The sequence below is a fragment of the Mus musculus genome, chromosome 17 (genome assembly GCF_000001635.26).
Source record: "Mus musculus strain C57BL/6J chromosome 17, GRCm38.p6 C57BL/6J".
Lineage (NCBI taxonomy): Eukaryota > Metazoa > Chordata > Mammalia > Rodentia > Muridae > Mus > Mus musculus.
The window spans coordinates 78,835,440-78,855,320 of NC_000083.6; the positions used below are offsets into that span (position 1 = coordinate 78,835,440).

The 19,881-nt window shown below is 44.3% G+C and overlaps 2 protein-coding genes and 1 pseudogene across 7 annotated transcripts in view; 1 reads left to right on the forward strand and 2 right to left on the reverse strand.

Moving 5' to 3' along the window:
- The first annotated feature begins 76 nt into the window (after positions 1–76).
- On the forward strand, positions 77–12,869 carry Gpatch11 (G patch domain containing 11). 4 transcript variants are annotated; one of them, XM_030249901.1, is made up of 11 exons: positions 83–239; positions 1,355–1,481; positions 2,392–2,463; positions 2,811–2,944; positions 3,034–3,774; positions 4,639–4,680; positions 5,524–5,644; positions 5,780–5,870; positions 6,674–6,790; positions 8,380–8,461; positions 9,705–12,867. In XM_030249901.1, exons 5-11 carry the CDS (start codon positions 3,573–3,575, stop codon positions 9,758–9,760), a joined length of 711 nt encoding a protein of 236 aa, XP_030105761.1. In that variant the 5' UTR covers positions 83–239; positions 1,355–1,481; positions 2,392–2,463; positions 2,811–2,944; positions 3,034–3,572; the 3' UTR covers positions 9,761–12,867. The 4 variants fall into 4 exon arrangements, with proteins under 4 accessions (NP_857632.4, XP_006524686.1, XP_030105761.1 ...); XM_017317577.2 differs by having other exon boundaries at positions 3,548–3,774; NM_181649.6 differs by lacking the exon at positions 2,811–2,944 and having other exon boundaries at positions 77–239; positions 3,548–3,774; positions 9,705–12,869.
- A 2,195-nt stretch (positions 12,870–15,064) lies between these two features.
- On the reverse strand, positions 15,065–17,105 carry Gm6548 (predicted gene 6548; annotated as a pseudogene). Its single transcript, NR_003363.2, has one exon. The product of NR_003363.2 is annotated as a predicted gene 6548 (transcript).
- The window catches only part of Eif2ak2 (eukaryotic translation initiation factor 2-alpha kinase 2), a 32,069-nt gene continuing 27,252 nt past the window's right edge, over positions 15,065–19,881 (reverse strand). Inside the window, exon 16 of one of the 2 annotated variants that reach the window (XM_006523863.4) lies at positions 15,065–19,822. In XM_006523863.4, the coding sequence (XP_006523926.1) occupies positions 19,700–19,822 (123 nt within the window). In that variant the 3' untranslated portion in view covers positions 15,065–19,699. The remainder of the gene's footprint in view (positions 19,823–19,881) is intronic. The other variant, NM_011163.4, reaches the window with a different exon arrangement.

A 19,881-nucleotide genomic window follows, 5' to 3' on the forward strand; every position in this document is an offset into this window, starting at 1 on the left:
GCCCCCACGTCCTCTTAGCCCCGCCCACCCCAAGTTTCGAAGCGAATCGGCTGTCGGGGACGAGTGGGATGTTTGTGGGTCCTGCGCCAATTGCACGGCGCATGCGCAGCGCGACCTCCGCGGAGCTGGTTCCGGGCAGTAAAGCTCCGGCTTCAGGGTGTGCGGGCGCTCAGGAGAATGACAGAGGTCGGTGCAAGTTGGCTGTGACTGCCTATCACAGCGTCAGCTACGCCCCATCCGTAAGTGGTCGTTTTGGTGGGAGGGTGCAGGAGGGAGGAGAGCGGGAGGGAAGAAAGAGCCTGCGATGCCCGAGGCACCCACAGGAGAGTTAGCCCAGCTCTGTGTGTTCTGTAGCTCTGCTTCAAACTCGGTGCTCAATACTGAAATACGCTAGCAGCACCTATAATCGTCCTGTTGAGAAAGTGGTTGCTCCATTATTTCGGAACAGGCAAAGCGCTTCACCTAAACTTGCTCTGGCTCTTTGACACACACCACCTCCAACCATCAACAGATGCTGCGTGATTTACCCCCTCAGACCCAGAATCCTGACCACTTCGCTGTTGTGACTCTTAAGTGAGGGGTCAGGCCACCAGCATCCCTACCTGGGTTATCTATCGACTTGTGGAGTTTATTCTTATATTTGAAGGAAGTGGATAATGCTAGTGTATGTTGTCCTCATAGGAGGGGAACCTTCACATTTTAAGACCCAATTCCTTATTCTTTTCTCTCTCTCTCTTTTTCTTTCTTTCCTTCTTCCTTCCTTTTTTTTTTTTTTAAGATTTATTTATTATATAGCGTTCTGCCTGCATGTATGCCTACAGGCCCAAAGAGGGCACCAGATTTCATTATAAATAGTTATAAAGCCACCATGTAATTGAACTCAGGACCTCTAGAAGAGCAGACAGTTCTTTTAACCTCTGAGCCATCTCTCCAGCCCCCTTATTCCACTTCCTAACATAATGTCCTCACTATTGGTAATTAACTTCCTCAAACCGTATCATTTAATGAATCTACAGTGCCCCCAGCTGTGAAGTTTCAGTGTGATTTTATGTGAAAATTATATGTAAAAGATGGAATAACTATAAAAGGCAGAGCTTTAAAAGTAACATGTAATCCCTTGTACTTTTGTAAGTGTGTGTGTGTGTATTTTTACACAGGTAGATCATACTGTCCTCGAACTGCTGGGTGCTGAAATCACACCAGAGGGCCACCATGTCTGTGGAGTTAAATGCTTCCCTTAAAAATAATCTAGTTTGAATTAGAGATTTAGCTCAGTTATAAAGCACATTCCTTGCTTGTATGAGGCCCTGGATTCAACACCCATCTCAGCAATTACAACCTCGTTCCGTTTCAGGAACAAGATCACCAAGACTTGTATTCTTTGTGGTTGTGAACCAATTATTTAGCCACATTGAGCCTCAGTTTTCCCTGCTGGAAAGTGGAACTAATACTTCTTATCTACTGGGCTGCTCCTAAGCTAGGTGAGTACTAGGAGACTGCAGGTCAGTCTGATTCATCTCGGGCTTGACTAATCTTCTAAGAGGCGCACTTAGTTGGCTCACTCATTTGTGCCTCGGATCCTCCCACGTGGCCATCTCTACAGAGCTTCTTGAGTGTTCTCATATATGACCACTGACTTCACTCAATTCATTCATACTACCAACTGTAGAGTGCACTGTATAGTGTGACCAAAAAGTCACCCTAAGCCAGGCGCAGGTGGCACTCAAGAGGCAGAGGCAGGTGGATCTCTATGAGTTCAAGGTCAGCCTGATCTACAAAGTGAGCTCCAGGATAGCTGAGACTACATAGAGAAACCCTGCCTCCAGAAAAGCCAAAAACAAAGTCACTCTAATATATCCTATTAAAAACTATTACACAAACTGCTCAACAAAATTGACTAGGAGCAGGTCATCTTGGAGAATACTACACGATTATATGAGGGTTTGTCTCATAACTGGAGAATCACAGGTTCAAGGCTAGCGTGGACTACATGGTGAGTTCCATGCCAGCCTGAGGTGGCGGGTGACCTGATCTCAGGGAGAGAGAAAAAAAAAAAAAAAGGATAAAACAAGAGTATTTGTCTCTGGTGGTCTGGTGACTTTGATTAGAATGGCTTACAGTTGGCTCATAGTACTTTTTGGAAAGCATTGTTGGAGGAGGTGTGTCAGTTTAGAAACCTTTGAGGTTTCTAAAACCCACACCATTCCCAGTTGGCCTTTGTTGGGTTGGCAGCCTCTCTGTTGCTAAGACATAGGGTGCTAAGATTCTCCATCTTTGCATACAAGGGAGCATAGTGAAGCATTGCCACTCTCCATGGTCGATTTCTGTATTGATAAACTAAAATTATGACGAGGATGATCGCTCTCACCCTTGGTCCTACTTGATTTGCAGGTAGTGTTGTCAGATGAAGGAGAGCATGACAGAAGAGGAGGACTATATGTCGGATTCCTTCATTAATGTTCAGTGAGTAAATGGGTATATCTAATTTGATGGTGTCTGGATATCCAAAAGACACAAATAGAATGAAATAAGGACATTGGTTGGGTAGAGGTGGTGGTCATGTCTGTTTGTTTAAAGCTAGGGGTACATGGAGCTTAGGCAGTTCTCCAGCTCACTGGGCAGCTCATCCTCCTGCCTCTACCTCCTAAGGGCTGAGACTACAGCAAAGGCTATGTGCCACAATGTCTGGGTTTTGCAGTTTTGGGGATCACACTCAGGGCTTTATGCATGCTAGACAAGTACCCTGACAACGGGACTACTGCCCTAGCACAGGATATTTTTTAATATATATTTTAATTTTTAAACTTTAGTTCATCATTGTGGGAAGGGCACTGCACCCCTGTGGAGATTGGAAAACAACTTTTGGGAGCCACTTCTTCCCTCCACATGGATTCTGAGAACCAAAGTCAGGTGCTCAGGCTAACCCGGCAAACCTGTTTACCTGGTGAGCCATCTTGCTATTCCAGGACATTGGGGTTTTTTGTTTGTTTGTTTGTTTTTTAAATATGACATTAAAACCAACCTTCCTGCCAGGCATGGCGGCGCACACCTTTGATCCCAGCACTTGGCAGGTAGGAGCTGGTGGGCCATCCCATTGAATTGGAGTCAGCCTGTTTTACAGAAAGGGTTTCAGGACATCCAAGGCTTCATAGAGAAACCCTGACTGCAAACAGATAAACAAAAAGTCAGTCTTCCTGTTTCCTGGAAAATGCCCTGTGTCCATCCACAGATAAGAGGTGTTTTCTCATTTCTCTGAGGGCTAACCATGTTACTTCTGCTCTTGATTCGCCTTGGGTGCCCTCTTCTGTCTCGTATCACTGTTTGGCTCCTCTCTGTGTGGAATCTTATTCTCCTGTCCAGCCTTTATTCAGCTTTACTGTTTATTGTTATTTACCTCTTAGAAAGAATTACTCCAAAGTAATTCTAACATTCTCAACTTTATACTGCCTTCAGTTTCCCACAGCTTGTAACTGCCCTTCATTGCTCTGCTGCAAACGGGGAGCAAATGTCGGGAACTCACCTACAAGAGCATTCCGCTCTTTTTCAGAGAAGATGTCAGACCCGGTGTGCCGATGCTGAGGCAGATCCGAGAAGCCCGTCGGAAAGAAGAAAAGCAACAGCAAGCTAATCTGAGAAACAGGCAGAAGAGCGTAAAAGAAGAAGAGCGGGAAAGACGTGACATCGGGTTGAAGAATGCACTCGGCTGTGAAAACAAAGGGTTCGCTCTGCTCCAAAAGATGGGATACAAGAGTGGGCAGGCTCTAGGCAAGAGCGGTGAGTCGTGTGCAGAGCTGACTTGGTACTGACGGACACCTAAGTTGGCGGTACTTAGGATTTGTGGTGCTAACAGCCCTTTCAGAGATGTCTTCTCATGTCCATTTAGGATGCCTCCCATGCCAACATGCACTGCTTAGCCTCCCACCACAGCCTTGAAGAAACTGGCTGACAGCAGAGGCTGTGAGGAATGGTGGCACGTGGTGGGTAGGGAAGCCAGCCAGCAACACAGCAACTTCGGAGAGCATGGCAGGACTCTGCCCAGCCTGCCCTGTACCTATGGCAGCGAGCTGAGTGGCCTTCCCATTGAAGAAGCCATGCTTCCCTCTAGGAAATGAAACTGCTTTCTCAGATGCAGCAGCTAGAAATGATGGCTTCAGTTTGCTTTTTTCTATTTTAATCGCTTTGATTTCTCACATGGGACGTCTGTTGTCTCTTGAGATTTCTGTCAGCCAAGACTGTTGTGCCTGTGATTGTCACTTTTTAAAATGGCATAAGTCCACAGGGGAGGCAGAGGCAGATGGACGTCTGTGAGTTCAAGGCCATCCTGGGCTACCTAGTGAGTTCCAGGACAGCCAGAACTACACAGTGAGACCCTATCTTGAAGATAGATAGATAGATAGATAGATAGATAGATAGATAGATAGATAGATAATGATCTTACTGAGAAGGAGGTACTTAAACACAGGAGAGGTATTAGTTTATAGTGTGTTAGTTGACAAAGAGTATTAGTTTCCAGAATTCAGTTTACAGTTTCATGAGACTGGCAGGGGGATTCAGAGAGCATTGTAATGTTACACACTCTACTGACTGACCCGAACTTCGTGATAAATAAACTATTTCTAATTTTTCCTCCTTTTTTAGGAGATGGTATTGTTGAACCAATTCCTCTCAATGTCAAAACAGGTATATAATCAAGTCATTTTTTATTATATTATAACCATAACTTAGATTGTTTTGCTTAGTATGTTATATGATAGTTGCCCTTATAATTGATATCACCCGAAGCCCGTGAAATAGTAAAATATTAAACTTTTAAATCTCTTTCAAGTAAATTTTGATGAAATGGAAGTAGTATATAAATCATAAAATATATGGGGGAACTGGGACCAGTCTTTCATAATTCCACAACTGTAGTCTCAGAATTTAGGAGGCAGATGTGGGAGGGTGAAGATGGAGAAGCTAGCCTGGCTACATAGTAAGACCTTGCTAAAGAGTTAAAGATGAGGGATGAAGTTGGTGGGGTGCCTGTCTACCTAGTCCATGGCCCTGCCTGCCTTTGATCCCAGAGCTATAAAAACTAGGGGGGGGGAAGATTTAGAAGTGTGGGATACACAGCGCCTTCTTACTTATTGTAATGTACTAAAGATGTTCCAAAGCAAATTTATCAATGACTGCTTTTGTGAGTACTCTCTTGGATTAATTCAAGAGAAAAAAAAGTATACACTTAAGAAAACGTGATAGTTGATATTGTTTTCCTAATATTTAAAAACGTGTGTAGCATTACTGTGTTAGATGAGATGGACCTTTGTCAAAATCAAGCCATGCATTTGGGCCCAAAGACCAAACAAAAACTAAACCCTAGTGTTTTCTGCTTCCATTTTAATGAAATAAGTTTGGATTATTATATTTAAGTAAGAACTGCATATAATTTCTTAAGTATTTAAATTGTCATGTTTTGAAACTTAAAAAAAAAAAATCAGTAATTTCCTAAGTTCCTCATCATATTTTTTTTTTGTCTTTGCCCAGGAAAAAGTGGCATAGGTCATGAGTCATCATTAAAACGGAAAGCGGAGGAGAGGCTGGAAAACTACAGGAGAAAAATTCACATGAAAAACCAAAATGAAGCAAAGGCCGCCGAGGAGTTTCGGTAAAGCGGTTGCTTTGAACTTGTTTTGCTTCCAGCCCACTTAACTGCGGTGTGCTCCTCCATGCGTACGTGGGTCTACAAAGTAGACACCACGCGAGACTGCAGACCCCACTGTACTGTTCTTCCTCTCATCAGGATGCGACTGAAGAGTAAGCAGGATGAAATGAGGCTCGAAGGAGACCTGAGAAGAAGCCAGCGAGCTTGCCAGCAGCTGGATGCCCAGAAGGTAGGCGGGCATCTGTTCCCAGTCCAGTAGTGTACCTGGAATGGTTTGACTCGTTTTTATTAAGGAAAACCAAAAATCACAACCCCCCCCTTGCCCTGTTCATACCTGTTCATACCGCCTCGCCTCAGCAGCTGCCGTCTGATGTGCACCTCCTATAGTGGTGACTGGCCAGCTGACGGCCCACTTAGTCCAGGAGCCCACTCCCTCAGTTGTCTAGCAAGGGTTAAATAGCTTTTCTCTCACTCAAAGTATCATTACCCAGGACTGGAGCACATAGGGATTCCGTTCCCCATAATGTTTCATTAACCAGAGTAACCTAGTTTTAGTCCATACCTCGAACTTATGTCTTTTGGAAAAATCATGGTGGAATGCTTTCATTTCACACAGGAATAGTTTTCAGAGCAATCTTTGCCTTTTACAAACCACAGTGAGTCACAGTGAAAGTAAAATGACTTCGTTTGGTCTCAGATCCTGGCGTACTTTCTGTGGTGTGTAAGCATCTGGGAGGAACGTCCTGCTTCACTGTATTCCCGCTGTCCAGCGTCTGCTCCTGACGCTCCCTGTCCTCCGTCCTAGTCACTTGTCCGGTGGTAGGCCCACCGCCCATGTCTCCTGCTGGACTGACAGCGGGAACTGGGAGACACACTCTAATTCTCCCTTCAGTCCTCACTGTGGTCCAGTGCTCTGAGAACTAGCACTTGTAAATATTACCTGGAAGAACAAATTCATGTTAACACAAGCACACTTAACGGCACCACAACTATGCTTAGCTGTGTCTTATAAAAATAATTCTGTATTTTCAGAATATTCAGGTTCCCAGGGAGGCGTGGTACTGGCTGAGGCCTGAAGAGGAGACCGAGGAAGAGGAAGAGGAAAAGGAAGAACAGGATGAAGATGAGTGCCCGAGTGAAGATTTGAGTGTATGTGTGGGCACTGCCTGTTTGCTCATAGCCGGGGCATGGCCTGGCACTGTTCTCACTTGAAGCTGGGTAATTCTTTGCTGTGGGCAGCATGGTTGGCTGTGTAGCGGTACCACATACTGCTTAGCTTGGGTTCTGGCACCCTGACGGGGTGGGGAGGGAGTGCAGAAAGGGCAGACACATAGACACGCATACAGGAAAGCTAGGATAAGGTGGAGTGCTCACCTGACAGGTTACCTATTAACCCCAGCAACCTTGCAATCTAGTAATTATTAGGAACCGCACAGGGTAGGCTGGGCTAGCTGGTTTTGATAGCTGTCAGGCTATAGCACGGTGGGGCTATAACACTCCAGATGAGAAGACTGCACTTGCCAGTGTCTGTACATGCTGGTCAGTCATTCTGACCCCCAAAGAGAGCTTGGCTGTTCCCTTTGAGCTTCTCCTGTGAGGCTGAGGCAATGGTGTCCTCACATGGCCATTCCAGTGTATATACCTGGTCCCTGCCCTTCAGGTGCCATTTGTACTTCCTCTTATGACAGCCAAAGAACTGTCTCCAAGCACTGCTAAATAACGCCCAGTTGAAAGCTGCTGATTCACAGGATTGTGTTTCTAGCCCAAAACTAAAAGTCCCCTACAACTTCTCCGGTTAGTTTAGTCCATCTAACCTGAGCTTCAGTTTAGATGACAGAGTCACTGCAAATGTAAACGACTGCAGATGGCTTTGCTTCCTGTTCAGTTTCTAAAAGTGGTGCTACTGTGTACATTATCTACTCACAAACCAGGGGAAGTAAGACCAGAGGGAAGGAGAGTGTGAACAAAGATGGCTCAGCAGGTGAAGGCCTCTGCTGCCAAGTACGGCAGCCTGACTTCAATCCCGGGGACTCCTGTGGTAGCATGAGAGAACCAGCCCTCCCTTGTTTTCCTCTGGCACACTCACAAGCACGTGCTTGCACATAGACACGCATGCACAACTCACCTTTAAATGTACTTATTCAAGACAGTAACTCCAGGGGTTACTAGTGTGGAATTTACCTAGGCAACAGTCAGGGCTTTCGGCACATACTCCTGCTTAACTGTGAGACCTCTCATGTGTGAAACTCAAGGAGGCCGCCCTCCCTCCACCCACCTCAGGGACTGGTTCCTTAAACGGTTTGAAAAGGGGGCTTTAAGACTCCTAGTTATCCCCAGGCAGAGTGGCACATACCTTTAGACACAGCATGTGGGAGGCAGAAGCAGGTGGATCTCTGTGAGTTCAAGGCCAGCCTGGCCTACAAACCAAGTTTCAGGCAAAGAATACATAATGAGACCCTGTCTTTTTTTAAAAAAAACAAAACAACAAAAAACCAAACCAAGAATAACAAAAACCTTATTAGCACAGAGGTAGCCCAAAGATGATTTTGATGTTCACAGTTGCCTCTTGCGGACAAGTGGTTAGTCAGCTGAGACATGCCCAGATATCTCACCTCTGCTCTGAGCCCTTGCGTAACTGAGAAGAGTTCAAGCCTGGGCCTAAGTAACCCGTGGTCTGAGATCAGGAAGCGAGGTCCTGGTCATCGTGAGCCACTGATGTGCCTGCGTCCTCTTCCCAGGTGCTAGAAAAGCTGCAGATCCTCACTGGCTACTTGCGAGAAGAGCACCTGTATTGCATTTGGTGTGGGACAGCCTATGAAGGTAAGGAGACAGTTTATACTTTAAAATATTCTGCCTGGGCATACTTGTTTGTTTTTAATAAAACTCACATCTCCTATAAGCAGTAGAGGTGTCTTCTTATTCCATTCAGTTAACAGTGTGGGGCCGACGTTGCAAAGAAATAGTGACTATAGAAGTAGTTGAGTTGGGGGCTGGAGAGATGGCTCAGCGGTTAAGAGCACTGACTGCTCTTCAGAGGACGTGGGTTCAATTCCCAGCGCCCGCATGGCAGCTCGCACCCCTGTAACTCCAGAATCCCACCGTCACGTAGACACGCATGCAGGCAAACACCAATGCACATAGAATAAGAATAAGTAATTTTTTAAAAAATCCAACATTTAATTTTTCAGTAACTAAAGAAGGGATTTTTACCATTTTCTTACTAAAGAAATAATTTCAACTCTAAAGAATAACTTAAAGGCCAGGTGTGTTGGCATGCATTTTTAATCCCAGCACTCAAGAGAAGTGGATTTCTCTGAGTTCAAGGACAGCCTAGTGTAGATAGTGAGTTCTTGCCCAGTTAGGGCTGCATAATGAGACCCTGTCTCAATAACCATTCCCATCAAAAACAAAAACAAAAAGACCCTTGAAGATAATGATTTTTTTCATGGTTTATTTTTGAAGATTCATTTTCGGATAGATGCTTACATTAAGATTTTAGAACTAATTTTTATTTTGGCAGACTATTGTCCCTGACTCATAAAGGTCAAGTGTGTTGAAATCCATCCTTTTTTTCTCCATTGTGAAGAAGAAATTGGTTTAACCTTTGGCAGATATCCTAAAAAAGCCAATTGTCTCCTTGTCCGTTTCACCTTGATTGACTGCTGATTAAGGACTTTGAGAATGAAGGGGTTTTTTCATAATTATTTTAATCTCTTAAACTTTTATGCATGTAGGTGCTATGCCTATACGTACATTTATGCACCACATATGTTTAGTGTTCATGGAGGCCAGAAGAAGGCATTGGATCCGCTGGTCCTGGAAGTTGACCATTGTAAGCCACATGTGGGCGCTGGGAATTGAACTCAGGTCCTCTGGATGAGCGGCCAGAGCTGTCAACTTCTGAGCCACACCCTCGGCCCCCATCTCCTCATTTTTATTATTGTTTTATCTTTTCCCCATTTCTGTGGAATAACAAGCATGGTTAGTCAAAAATACTACCTACTCTCCTAGAAGTTTACCATAAGCTTGTGTTTACCTTTGATCTCTCACACATAAATTACAGATAAAGAAGACTTATCTTCGAATTGCCCAGGACCGACCTCTGCGGATCACGACTGAGATTGTTCCCAATAAAGGGAAATCATTTACGTGAGTGGGGAAAGGAGGCCTTTGTATAGCACTTTATTCTTTCTGAAATGTGTTCTTTGGATAAAACTGCTCACTGATTTAGAAAAATGTTACTCTTACTTCCAAATACAACTATCATAGACATGAACAGTTACAAGTGATGTGGCATTGTGACGTTTGTCCAGTTTAAGGGTACCAACAGGTTACGTACTCAGTCCCCTCCTTACTTTGGATAAATTGAGAAGTAAGATCGGAATCAGGAAGAAGCCAGTTGTCTGCTTTAGCCTTGCGATGCACCTGTATGGTAGAGGGCCTGCCTAGCCTGTGCAGGACAGGATCCTGAGTTCAGCCGCCAGCACAAGCTAAGCTCATTGGCGTGAAGCTGGAATCCAGGACAAGGCCAGCTCTTTCTAACCAAACTACCTAAGAGTAATTTGGAGAAATGGCACGCCCGGCCTCTGCTGTGGAGTCTGCTTTGTGTTCTAGAACTGGTGTCTTGAAGTAGTTTTATCCTGATTTGTCTTTCAACATAGCTGTTGAGAATACCAGATAGCATTTTCTAGGCGCTAGTTCTCTGGAGTAAAGAGCACACCACTGGCTGAGTAGTCTGTCAGATTAAAACACTTCTCTGTTGGAAAGGAAGGAATGAAGAGTCAGAGGATTCCATACTTCTGGGTCATGTCCAGGGTCAGACCTCAAAGTCATGGGTGTTTTTCCAAGTGTGCATGCTCAAGGATCCCCTCTAGTGGACCCATCTGAACTGGTCAGTACTTAAATACCCACTTTTTAAACTCCAAGAGTATGCGGCAGCATGCGTTGCTTTCTGAAACACCACACCATCACAAGGGAAAACGTTCCAGAGGAGTGCCTGAAGGGACGCAAAGTGGTCAGCACAGTGCAGCCCGGATCAGCGGGAGGACTAGAGCCAACTTACCCTGGGTGACCAGGCAACATCCCTGTGGCACTACACTACACTGTGGTGACCAGGCGACATCCCAGTGGCACTACACTATGCTCTGGGTGACCAGGCGACATCCCAGTGGCACTACACTACACTCTGGGTGACCAGGCGACATCCCAGTGGCACTACACTACGCTCTGGGTGACCAGGCGACATCCCAGTGGCACTGCACTACGCTGTGGGTGACCAGGCGACATCCCAGTGGCACTACACTACGCTGTGGGTGACCAGGCGACATCCCAGTGGCACTGCACTACGCTGTGGGTGACCAGGCGACATCCCAGTGGCACTACACTACGCTCTGGGTGACCAGGCGACATCCCAGTGGCACTACACTATACTCTGGGTGACCAGGCGACATCCCAGTGGCACTACACTACAGTTAGGATTAAAGTCAGTGCTGGTATAACTGTACCTATCTAAACCATGGGGACACCACGAGTCACTTCCTGGGTATGGCATTCCACAGACATATGACTAGTTCCTCAAGCAAATGTTGAGAGTAAAGAAAACACATGGAGTATGCCGTCAAGTAAAAGGACATGTCACCCAAAAGTAACCGTGGATCTTCCTGATTTTTAAGATTGTAAACTGAATTTGGACTAATTATGTGAAAATTATACTTCTTAGTTTGTCTGAGAAACAGTGGTATATGATTTTGTTACTGTTACAAAGAACTTACCTATTACAAGTCAACTTTTAAATATTTATAGGGGGTTGGCAAGATGGATCAGTGGGTAAGAACACTGACTGCTCTACCAAAGGTCCTGAGTTCAAATCCACATGGTGGCTCACAACCACCTATAATGAGATCTGATGCCCTCTTCTGATGTGTCTGAAGACAGCAACAGTGTACTTAATTATAATAATAAATATATCTTTCGGCCTGAGCAAGCAGAGTTGACCGGTCGAGCGTGGTGGGGCCGACCAGAGGGAGCAGGGTTGACCAGAGCAAACAAAAGCCCTAAAAATTCAATTCCCAACAACCACATGAAGGCTCACATCCATCTGTACAGCTACAGTGTACTCACATACATAAATCTTTTAAAAAAAAAAAAAGAATGACAGCCTAAATATTTATGGCTACAACTGAGGAGCTCAGCATAACAACAAAGGTAAAATATTTGTTAAGGCTGCACAATGATATATATACAGACTCACTCTTGGGTGTTTGAAGATGAAAATTGTGAGGATTAATATTGAACAAAAATATTCCTTACAATAAAATGTTAATGTGCCTCGAGTTCTGGTGACCATTCAAGTAGGAATGTTTGTTATGTCTGACTAGTGAGTCTGCAGATGGTGGAGACTTGGAGAAGCTGACAGTCAGACATGCATGTAGCTATGTACACAAGGTACACTTAATGGGCATGCAGCCCGTACAGTTGCATAAGACCATGCAACTGTCCCACACTTAGCCTCTGAAAAAGCACCCTATATTGCATTTTAAACTGGGTGCCACCATTATGCAACCAACCATACATGTATATAATAACATAAATATATGTGTGTATGGATAGATTATGACTATATCTGATATAGTTATATTACATCTACAGGTATGTGTTTGTGACATATATGTATTTAATAGAAATGATATATTTACTCGGATAAAAATTTCCTAGTGAAGCCACCAGGTAAAAAAGTTTCTTTCAAAAGTGCCCCTGGCATGAGTAAGTGAGGCTCTACTCTGCCCTGCTGTTCCCTGAGTAAGATACTTGGGATTTCCTGGTTTGGAGGCTGAGAAAATATATCCTTAGAAGTACATAAAAATGCCAAAAAGATAACATACATATTTCATAATGTAAAAATACCAGTAAGAGAAGGGTAAAATGTTATACTCTCCCTGACCATATTATTTTGGTATTCCTCTTAAATAGAGGAATTTGTTCATCAAAGCTAATATTAGTCTGTTTTCAAAGAAATTTCAAAGAAATTTGAAAAATGTAGGCCAAATACCTACGTATCTTCATTTCTATGTGGCAGTGGCTAACATCTCCCACAGCTGCTCTCTCTTTCTTCTTTCTCTGTAACTCTAGCTCCAGGGCATCTGATGCCCTATTTTGGCCTGGGCTGTCACTACGCTCACATACAAAGACATGGACATGCAAATAAAATAAATATTTTTTTAAAAGAATAGTTTCTGTGTATGTGTGTGTGTGTTAAATTGCCTTTTTAAGGGAAACAAATTACCCAATAAAAAAGCCACATTCAGGCCTAATAATCTCCTCATGGTTGTTCTTCTGCAAGCCATTAGGTTGTTCCACTCTGAGTGATGATAGATTGGATTACACTGTTGCTGTGGTGACGTGCATCCTTCCATTGTAGAGGTCCACGTTCACCATTTTAAACTCTGGCCAATATTCCCTCCCTTCCCCCACTGTAGTTTTAGCATCCAACGCTGAACCTTGCCTTACCGTACCGCACTAGCAGTCAGAGGACACGACAGATGTTTTAATGAATACTTAGAAAAAGCCACCCGCCTTGTAGGAGTCTCTCAGTGCTTCTCACCTCCGGTAAGCCTGCCTTTAGCTCAGTTTAAACATAGTAAAACAACTGTGAGACTAATGGTGAGCCGTAGCTACTGGGAACCCCCAAATGGGACTCAAGAACTGGGTTCCATGCAAAAGCAAGAGGTTTATTTTTCCAGCGTGCTGGGGTCACCCTGCACTCAGAGAAGAGACGACACTTTCTTTCATAAGCTCTTTATACGATTTTTTTGAGGGCAGATTATAACAGCAAGTAGGCACATAATGATTGGTAGTCCTGGTGGCCTTTACATTAATTGGCTGCGCAGGGAGGGGGACCCAGGGACCTTCTCTATCTCCAGGCGGTGGGATAATTGGCTGGGCAGGGAAGAAGACTCAGGGACCTTCCCTAAGGCCGGGAGGGAAGTTCCAAGTTGGGGCTCTCTCACAACAATGCTCATCTGTTGCTCTACAGTTTAAGACCCATCAAGGTCTCCAGGGCTGCAATCGACGTCATCATCCAGCATTTCCCGCTGCTGTTTGGTGCTAACAAAGACCTGCTTTGCCCCGTGTTCCCTGTGTGTATCCCTTCCAGAGTTTAGGCTCTGTCCTTAGCTCATCTTGCCCCGGGTGGTCTTGTCTTATCTCTTCTAAATCATTCACAGTCTTGCGAGTGTCTTAAGTATCATTTCTAAGGCCTCTACTCTGAGGAAAGTGCTCTTTCCTGTCCAGATGAAGAGTTTCCTACTCCTGCCAACAGCACAGCTACCTTTCTTCAAAGCTTTGTTATAACAGATGCAAGATGTATAAGATAAAGACTCAGAATCTTCTTACCAGCCCCATTGTCCCCTCCCCTCCTCTCAGCCAACCACTTAGGAATTTAGTATTGCTTACTCCCTCTTCTGCATTTTCCATCTTATCCTACTTATTTTTTTTAATCCCATAAGCACTTGAATTTTATTCAGTCTTTAAGGGTAAAGATGACACATCGGATGCTTTTGCCCTTTATTTCAAAGGGGTTATTACACATCACTTTTCTAAGTCTTGTCTAAACTTAGGCCACCTGTTTTGATCTCATGGGCTTCATGACATATCCTGTGCAGCCTTACCAATCCACTTCCAGGGACTAGAGCCCATGTTTGTTCTGCCAAAGTCAGGTTAACATGGCTCAGTTTTGGAACTTATTTCAAATGACATGTTCTGGCAACTCGAGTGTCGTCACTGTAACACGCACAATGTTACACCAAAATTCTCACTTTAATACTAAACAGCCTTTACCTTATCTTTGAAGGTATTCTTTAAAGTACCACCCTACCATCAGCCTGTTTTATATCCCAGCAAAAACTAAGAAACTTAAGCTCATCTTAGAAAACCCCTTTACTTAGCCACTTTGTGCTCACCTATTCATTCAAGATTGGTCCTTTTCGTAAAGGTTCTCTCGTGTGGAAGTGTGGAAGGAAATTCTCAGTAATCCTCCAACCTTGCTTCATTTCCAATATTCACAAAGCACACTCAGTAATCCTATGTGGTAGCATACTCCAGCAATGCTGCCTAAAGCAAACTTAGCTGTCACACCCAAGTCTGACCTACTGCATGCCGATCCAGACAGATTGGGGTATAGGACCCAAGTCTGCCCCCAACTATGTACCACACCTTGGGTTGATACATCTAAATTACTTTGTCCTAACCAGTAAGATTTTGAAGTTAACTCAAATCAGCCCTGTTTAGTTTGTAAAATGGCCTTTGAAATAGCTCAGTTCTGGGTAGACCCAGACGACCAGAACTCAATCCCTAAGAACATACCATGGGGACCCCAGTACCTTTGTTGTATACACTCAGTTAACTTTCAGCATTGACCAACACAGATTTCTCATTAAACTTGTTTTAATGGTCTCAAAATTCTGTGACAGATTTTTGGTCAAGTTGTTTCCATTAAAAAGTACTGATTTTGAAAACCAATAACTTAAAACTGCCACACACACACACAAAATGGTTCACAAAACATTCTTTCCTTCTGAAGGTTTTACGATGCACTGTTATCATTAACCAGTCTTCTGCTATTAAACTTAAATGGCCAATTGAGACAAACAGTTCTGAGGCCGTTCTTCCACCACTGATTAAGACTGGGGTGGCAGGTGTTAGGGGTAATATTCATTTAGCCTTCTGAGCTTTCTGGGCAGACTCGGTGACTTTGCCAGCTCCAGCAGCCTTCTTGTCCACAGCTTTGATGACTCCCACAGCAACTGCCTGCCTCATGTCACGAACAGCAAAACAACCAAGTAGAGGATAGTCAGAGAAGCTCTCAACACACATGGGCTTGCCAGGGACCAAATCAACAATGGCAGCGTCACCGGACTTCAGGAATTTGGGGCCATCTTCCAGCTTCTTACCAGAACGACGATCGATCTTTTCTTTAAGCTCAGAAAAACTTGCATGCTTTGTGGGCTGTGTGACAATCCAGAACAGGAGCATAGCCAGTACTGATTTGGCCTGGATGGTTCAGGATAATCACCTGAGCAGTGAAGCCAGCTGCTTCCATTGGTGGGTCGTTTTTGCTGTCACCAGCAACAATGCCTCTCTAACATCTTTGACCGACACGTTCTTTACATTGAAGCCCACATTGTCCCCAGGAAGAGCTTCACTCAATGCTTCATGGTGCATTTCAACAGACTTGATTTCAGTTGTTACATTGACTGGAGCAAAGGTAACCACCATGCCAGGTTTGAGAACACCAGTCTCCACTCGGCCCACAGGGACAGTGCCAATGCCTCCAATTTTATAGACATCCTGGAGGGGCAGTCGCAGAGGCTTGTCAGTTGGACAAGTTGGTGGTAGGATACAATCCAAAGCTTCCAGCAGAGTGGTGCCACTGGCACTGCCATCTTTGCAGGTGACTTTCCATCCCTTGAACCAAGGCATATTAGCACTTGGCTCCAGCATGTTGTCACCATTCCAAACCAGAAATTGGCACAAATGCTACTGGGTCAGGGTTGTAGCCAATTTTCTTAATGCAGGTGCTGACTTCCTTAACGATCTCCTCACATCTCTTCTGACTGTATGGTGGCTCGGTAGAATCCATTTTGTTGACACCAACAATCAGCTGTTTCACACCCAGGGTGTAAGCCAGAAGAGCATGCTCGTGGGTCTGCCCATTCTTGGAGATACCAGCTTCAAATTCACCAACACCAGCAGCAACAATCGGGACAGCACAGTCAGCCTGGGATGTGCCTGTAGTCATGTTTTTGATGAAGTCTCTGTGTCCTGGGGCATCAATGATGGTCACGTAGTATTCGCTGGTCTCGAATTTCCACAGGGAGATAGATGTCAATAGTGATACCACACTCACGCTCAGCTTTCAGTTTGTCTAAGACCCAGGCGTACTTGAAGGAGCCCTTTCCCATCTCAGCAGCCTCCTTCTCAAACTTTTCGATTGTTCGCTTGTCGATTCCATCACATTTGTAGATCAGGTGGCCGGTTGTGGTGGACTTGCCGGAGACGATGTTGATGTGAGTCTTTTCCTTCCCCATTTTTGCTTTAAATTAGCGGTGGCTTTCCCAACACCTGCGTTCTGATGGCAAACCCCTTGCGTAAAAGCTTGTCCTACTTACTGAGATTCCAAAAATCGGGGAGGGGATCTTTAAAAATGATTTTGTTTTGTATGCTCTGGAATGTTCTATCAACTTGTGAATGGTTTCCTTCCATAAACATTTAAAAAATATTTTTCTCTTAACATGCTGTTAATATACTGTTACTACATCTAGCTTCAGTTCATTCTCCAATAAGTAAATAGCATTTCAAATTCATTCTCCCTTTGAAGGCATTATGGGTGCTTCTTGTTGACATGACTTCTGTAAACAGTATGTTAGCTACTTTTCTTGTCACTAAAAGCCCAACAGATGCAACTTAAGAGAGGAGAGATTTATTTACTTATTTATTTATCTATTTAGACTCAATTTCAGATGATACAATCCTTCATGACAGGGAAGATTTGGCAGAAGCCTCGGTTGACAGTGGAGGAGTGTGTCCAAGTCTCTGTTGGCTCATGGCCATCTCATAATGCAAAATGCTTTCAGTCCCACCTCAGAAATTCCCATAATCTTAATACTCAACTCCATGCAAAGGTCCAAAGTGCTTTGAGAAGCAGCGAGAAACTCTTAGCTGTGAGGCCCTATAAAACAACTATTACAGCATACAAAGGCACAAAGTAACTACCAATATTCTACAAAGCAAGTCTGAAAGAACAACAAGGAAAGACTGGACCTCTACAAGGCTAACTCCAAGCAGGGCCTCTCAGGAGACTTTTGAGCTACCACAGTAAGTTTGACGTATACCATTTGAGGACTTCTCTAACCTGGGGCTTCAAACTTTTTCACATTCCTCCCACAAACCAGTCCTGAAAGCCCAACAGTAGGTTTATTGCAATATAACTCTACTTCCTGTACCATTTTATTACTATTCTTTTCTTTTTTCTTTTTCTTTTTTTTTTAATTGGATATTTTCTTTATTTACATTTCAAATGTTACCCCCTTTCCTAGTTTCCACCCCTCCCAGAAATCCCCATATCCTTCCTTACTCCCCCTGCTTCTATGAGGGTGTTCCTCCAACCCACCTATCTGCCCTTGATTCCCCTATACTGGGGCATCTATCGCACCTTCATAGGACCAAGGACCTCTCCTCCTTTTGATACATGACAAGGCCATCCTCTGCTACATATGCAGCTGGAGCCATGTGTACTCCTTGGTTGATGGCTTAGTCACTGGGAGCTCTGGGGGGTCTGCTTGGTTGATATTGTTGTTCTTATGGGGTTGCAAACCCCTTCAACTCCTTCAGTCCTTTCTCTAACTCCTCTATTGGGGACCCCACACTCAGTCCAGTGGTTGGCTGTGAGCATCAGTCTCTGTATTGTAAGGCTCTGGCAGGACCTCTCAGGAGACAGCCATATCAGGCTCCTGTCAGCATGAATGTCTTGGCATCCACAATAGTGTCTGGGTTTGGTAACTGTGTATGGGATGAATTCCCAGTCTCTGTATATGGGACAGTCTCTGGATGGCCTTTCCTTCAGTCTCTGCTCTACACTCTATCTCCATATTTGCTCCTGTGAGTACTTTGTTCCCCTTCTAAGAGGGACCAAAGCACCCACACTTTGGTCTTCCTTCTTCTTGAGCTTCATGTAGTCTGTGAATTGTATCTTGGTTATTTGGAGCTTTTGGGCTAATATCCACTTATCAGTGAGTGCATATCATGTGTGTTCTTTTGCGATTGGGTTACCTCACTCAAGATGATATCCTCCAGATCCATCCATTTGTCTAAGAATTTCATGAATTCATTTTTAATAGCTGAGTAGTACTCCATTGTGTAAATGTGCCACATTTTCTGTATCCATTCCTCTGCTGAGGGACATCTGGGTTCTTTCCAGCTCCTGGCTATTATAAATAAGGCTACTATGAACATAGTGGCGCATGTGTCCATATTACATGTTGGACCATCTTCTGGGTATATGACCAGTAGTGGTATTGTTGGGTCCTCAGGTAGTACTGTGTTTCTGAGGAACCTCCAGTCTGATTTCCAGGGTGGTTGTACCAGCTTGCAATCCTACCAGCAGTGGAGAAGTGTTCTTCTTTCTGCACATCTTTGCCAGCATCTCATTACTTTTCTCATCACAATCACTACCTGAGAGAAGCCACTCAAGGGCAGAGGGTTAATTTGGACCCCCACATTCAGAGGCAACAGTTCACATGACAGACAAGGCATGAATGGCAGAGGGTTCAGAGTGGGATCAGAACACAATGCATGTATGGAATTGTCAAAAAAATAACTTTGTAAGATTGCTTTTGAAGTAACAGGAAAAAAAAAACCCTATTGCAGAGTTTTTAGCAGTCCTGCTTGGTGTTTAATGATAAAGACACTGAGACATCTATATAGCATAAGGAAGGTTGTTGGCCTGTTTTCTGGGACAGTCTCTCAGGTAGCCCAGCTAACTTAAGCCATTTTGTCTCTCCATGTGGTCTCTCTCTCTTTCTTTCTCTCTCTCTCTCTCCCTCCCTCCCTTCCTCCCTCCCTCCTCCATTCTAGTCCATGTCTTTGTGTCTCTGTCTGTCTGTCTGTCTGTCTGTCTGTCTGTCTGTCTGTCTGCAGGACCTTCTGCCCCAGCTCTGACTACCAGCTCTTTTTTATGCCAAAAGCCAGAGTCCTTCCTCATCCAGTTGGCTTTGGGGGCTCTGTGACTTCCCACACAGGAGCCTGCCTTTCTCTTTGGGCAGACGAGAAACAAGCATTTACATATTTGGCTAGCTAGCCAGCCACAGGCCCAGCAATTAACAATTGAGGAAATGGGCATACTTTTTCATAGCCTAATAAATACAATGTCTGTGGGTCACCCTAACCAAAACCTGTCTGGGAGAGTGGTATTAAGAAAAGAAGGATAATATTCACTGATACTCCCCTCAGACTGCAGATCGTTAAAGGAAAACCACGGCAGAGGAATGTTTTCTCAGAAAGGCCCTAACATGTGTTTCTTTTCTTTTTCTCTGAGATGTTCCTCCATTCAGCCAAGGTCTTCAGGATTTCAGATGTCTCAGGTCGGTCCTTGGGTTTCTCTGAGAGTAGTTTTTTTAGAAGGCTTTTCTGTTAATGATAGGTAAGAGTCAGTATTGGGAAAGAAAATAGTGGAAAAAAAAATCAAC

Coding starts and splice junctions, on each gene's coding strand:
- Gpatch11 (NM_181649.6), top strand. CDS start 2,405: ATGAAGGAGAGCATGACAGAAGAGGAGGACTATATGTCGGATTCCTTC. Junction 6,791..8,379: donor GCCCGAGTGAAGATTTGAGT/GTATGTGTGGGC, acceptor TCCTCTTCCCAG/GTGCTAGAAAAGCTGCAGAT. Junction 8,462..9,704: donor GTGTGGGACAGCCTATGAAG/GTAAGGAGACAG, acceptor CATAAATTACAG/ATAAAGAAGACTTATCTTCG.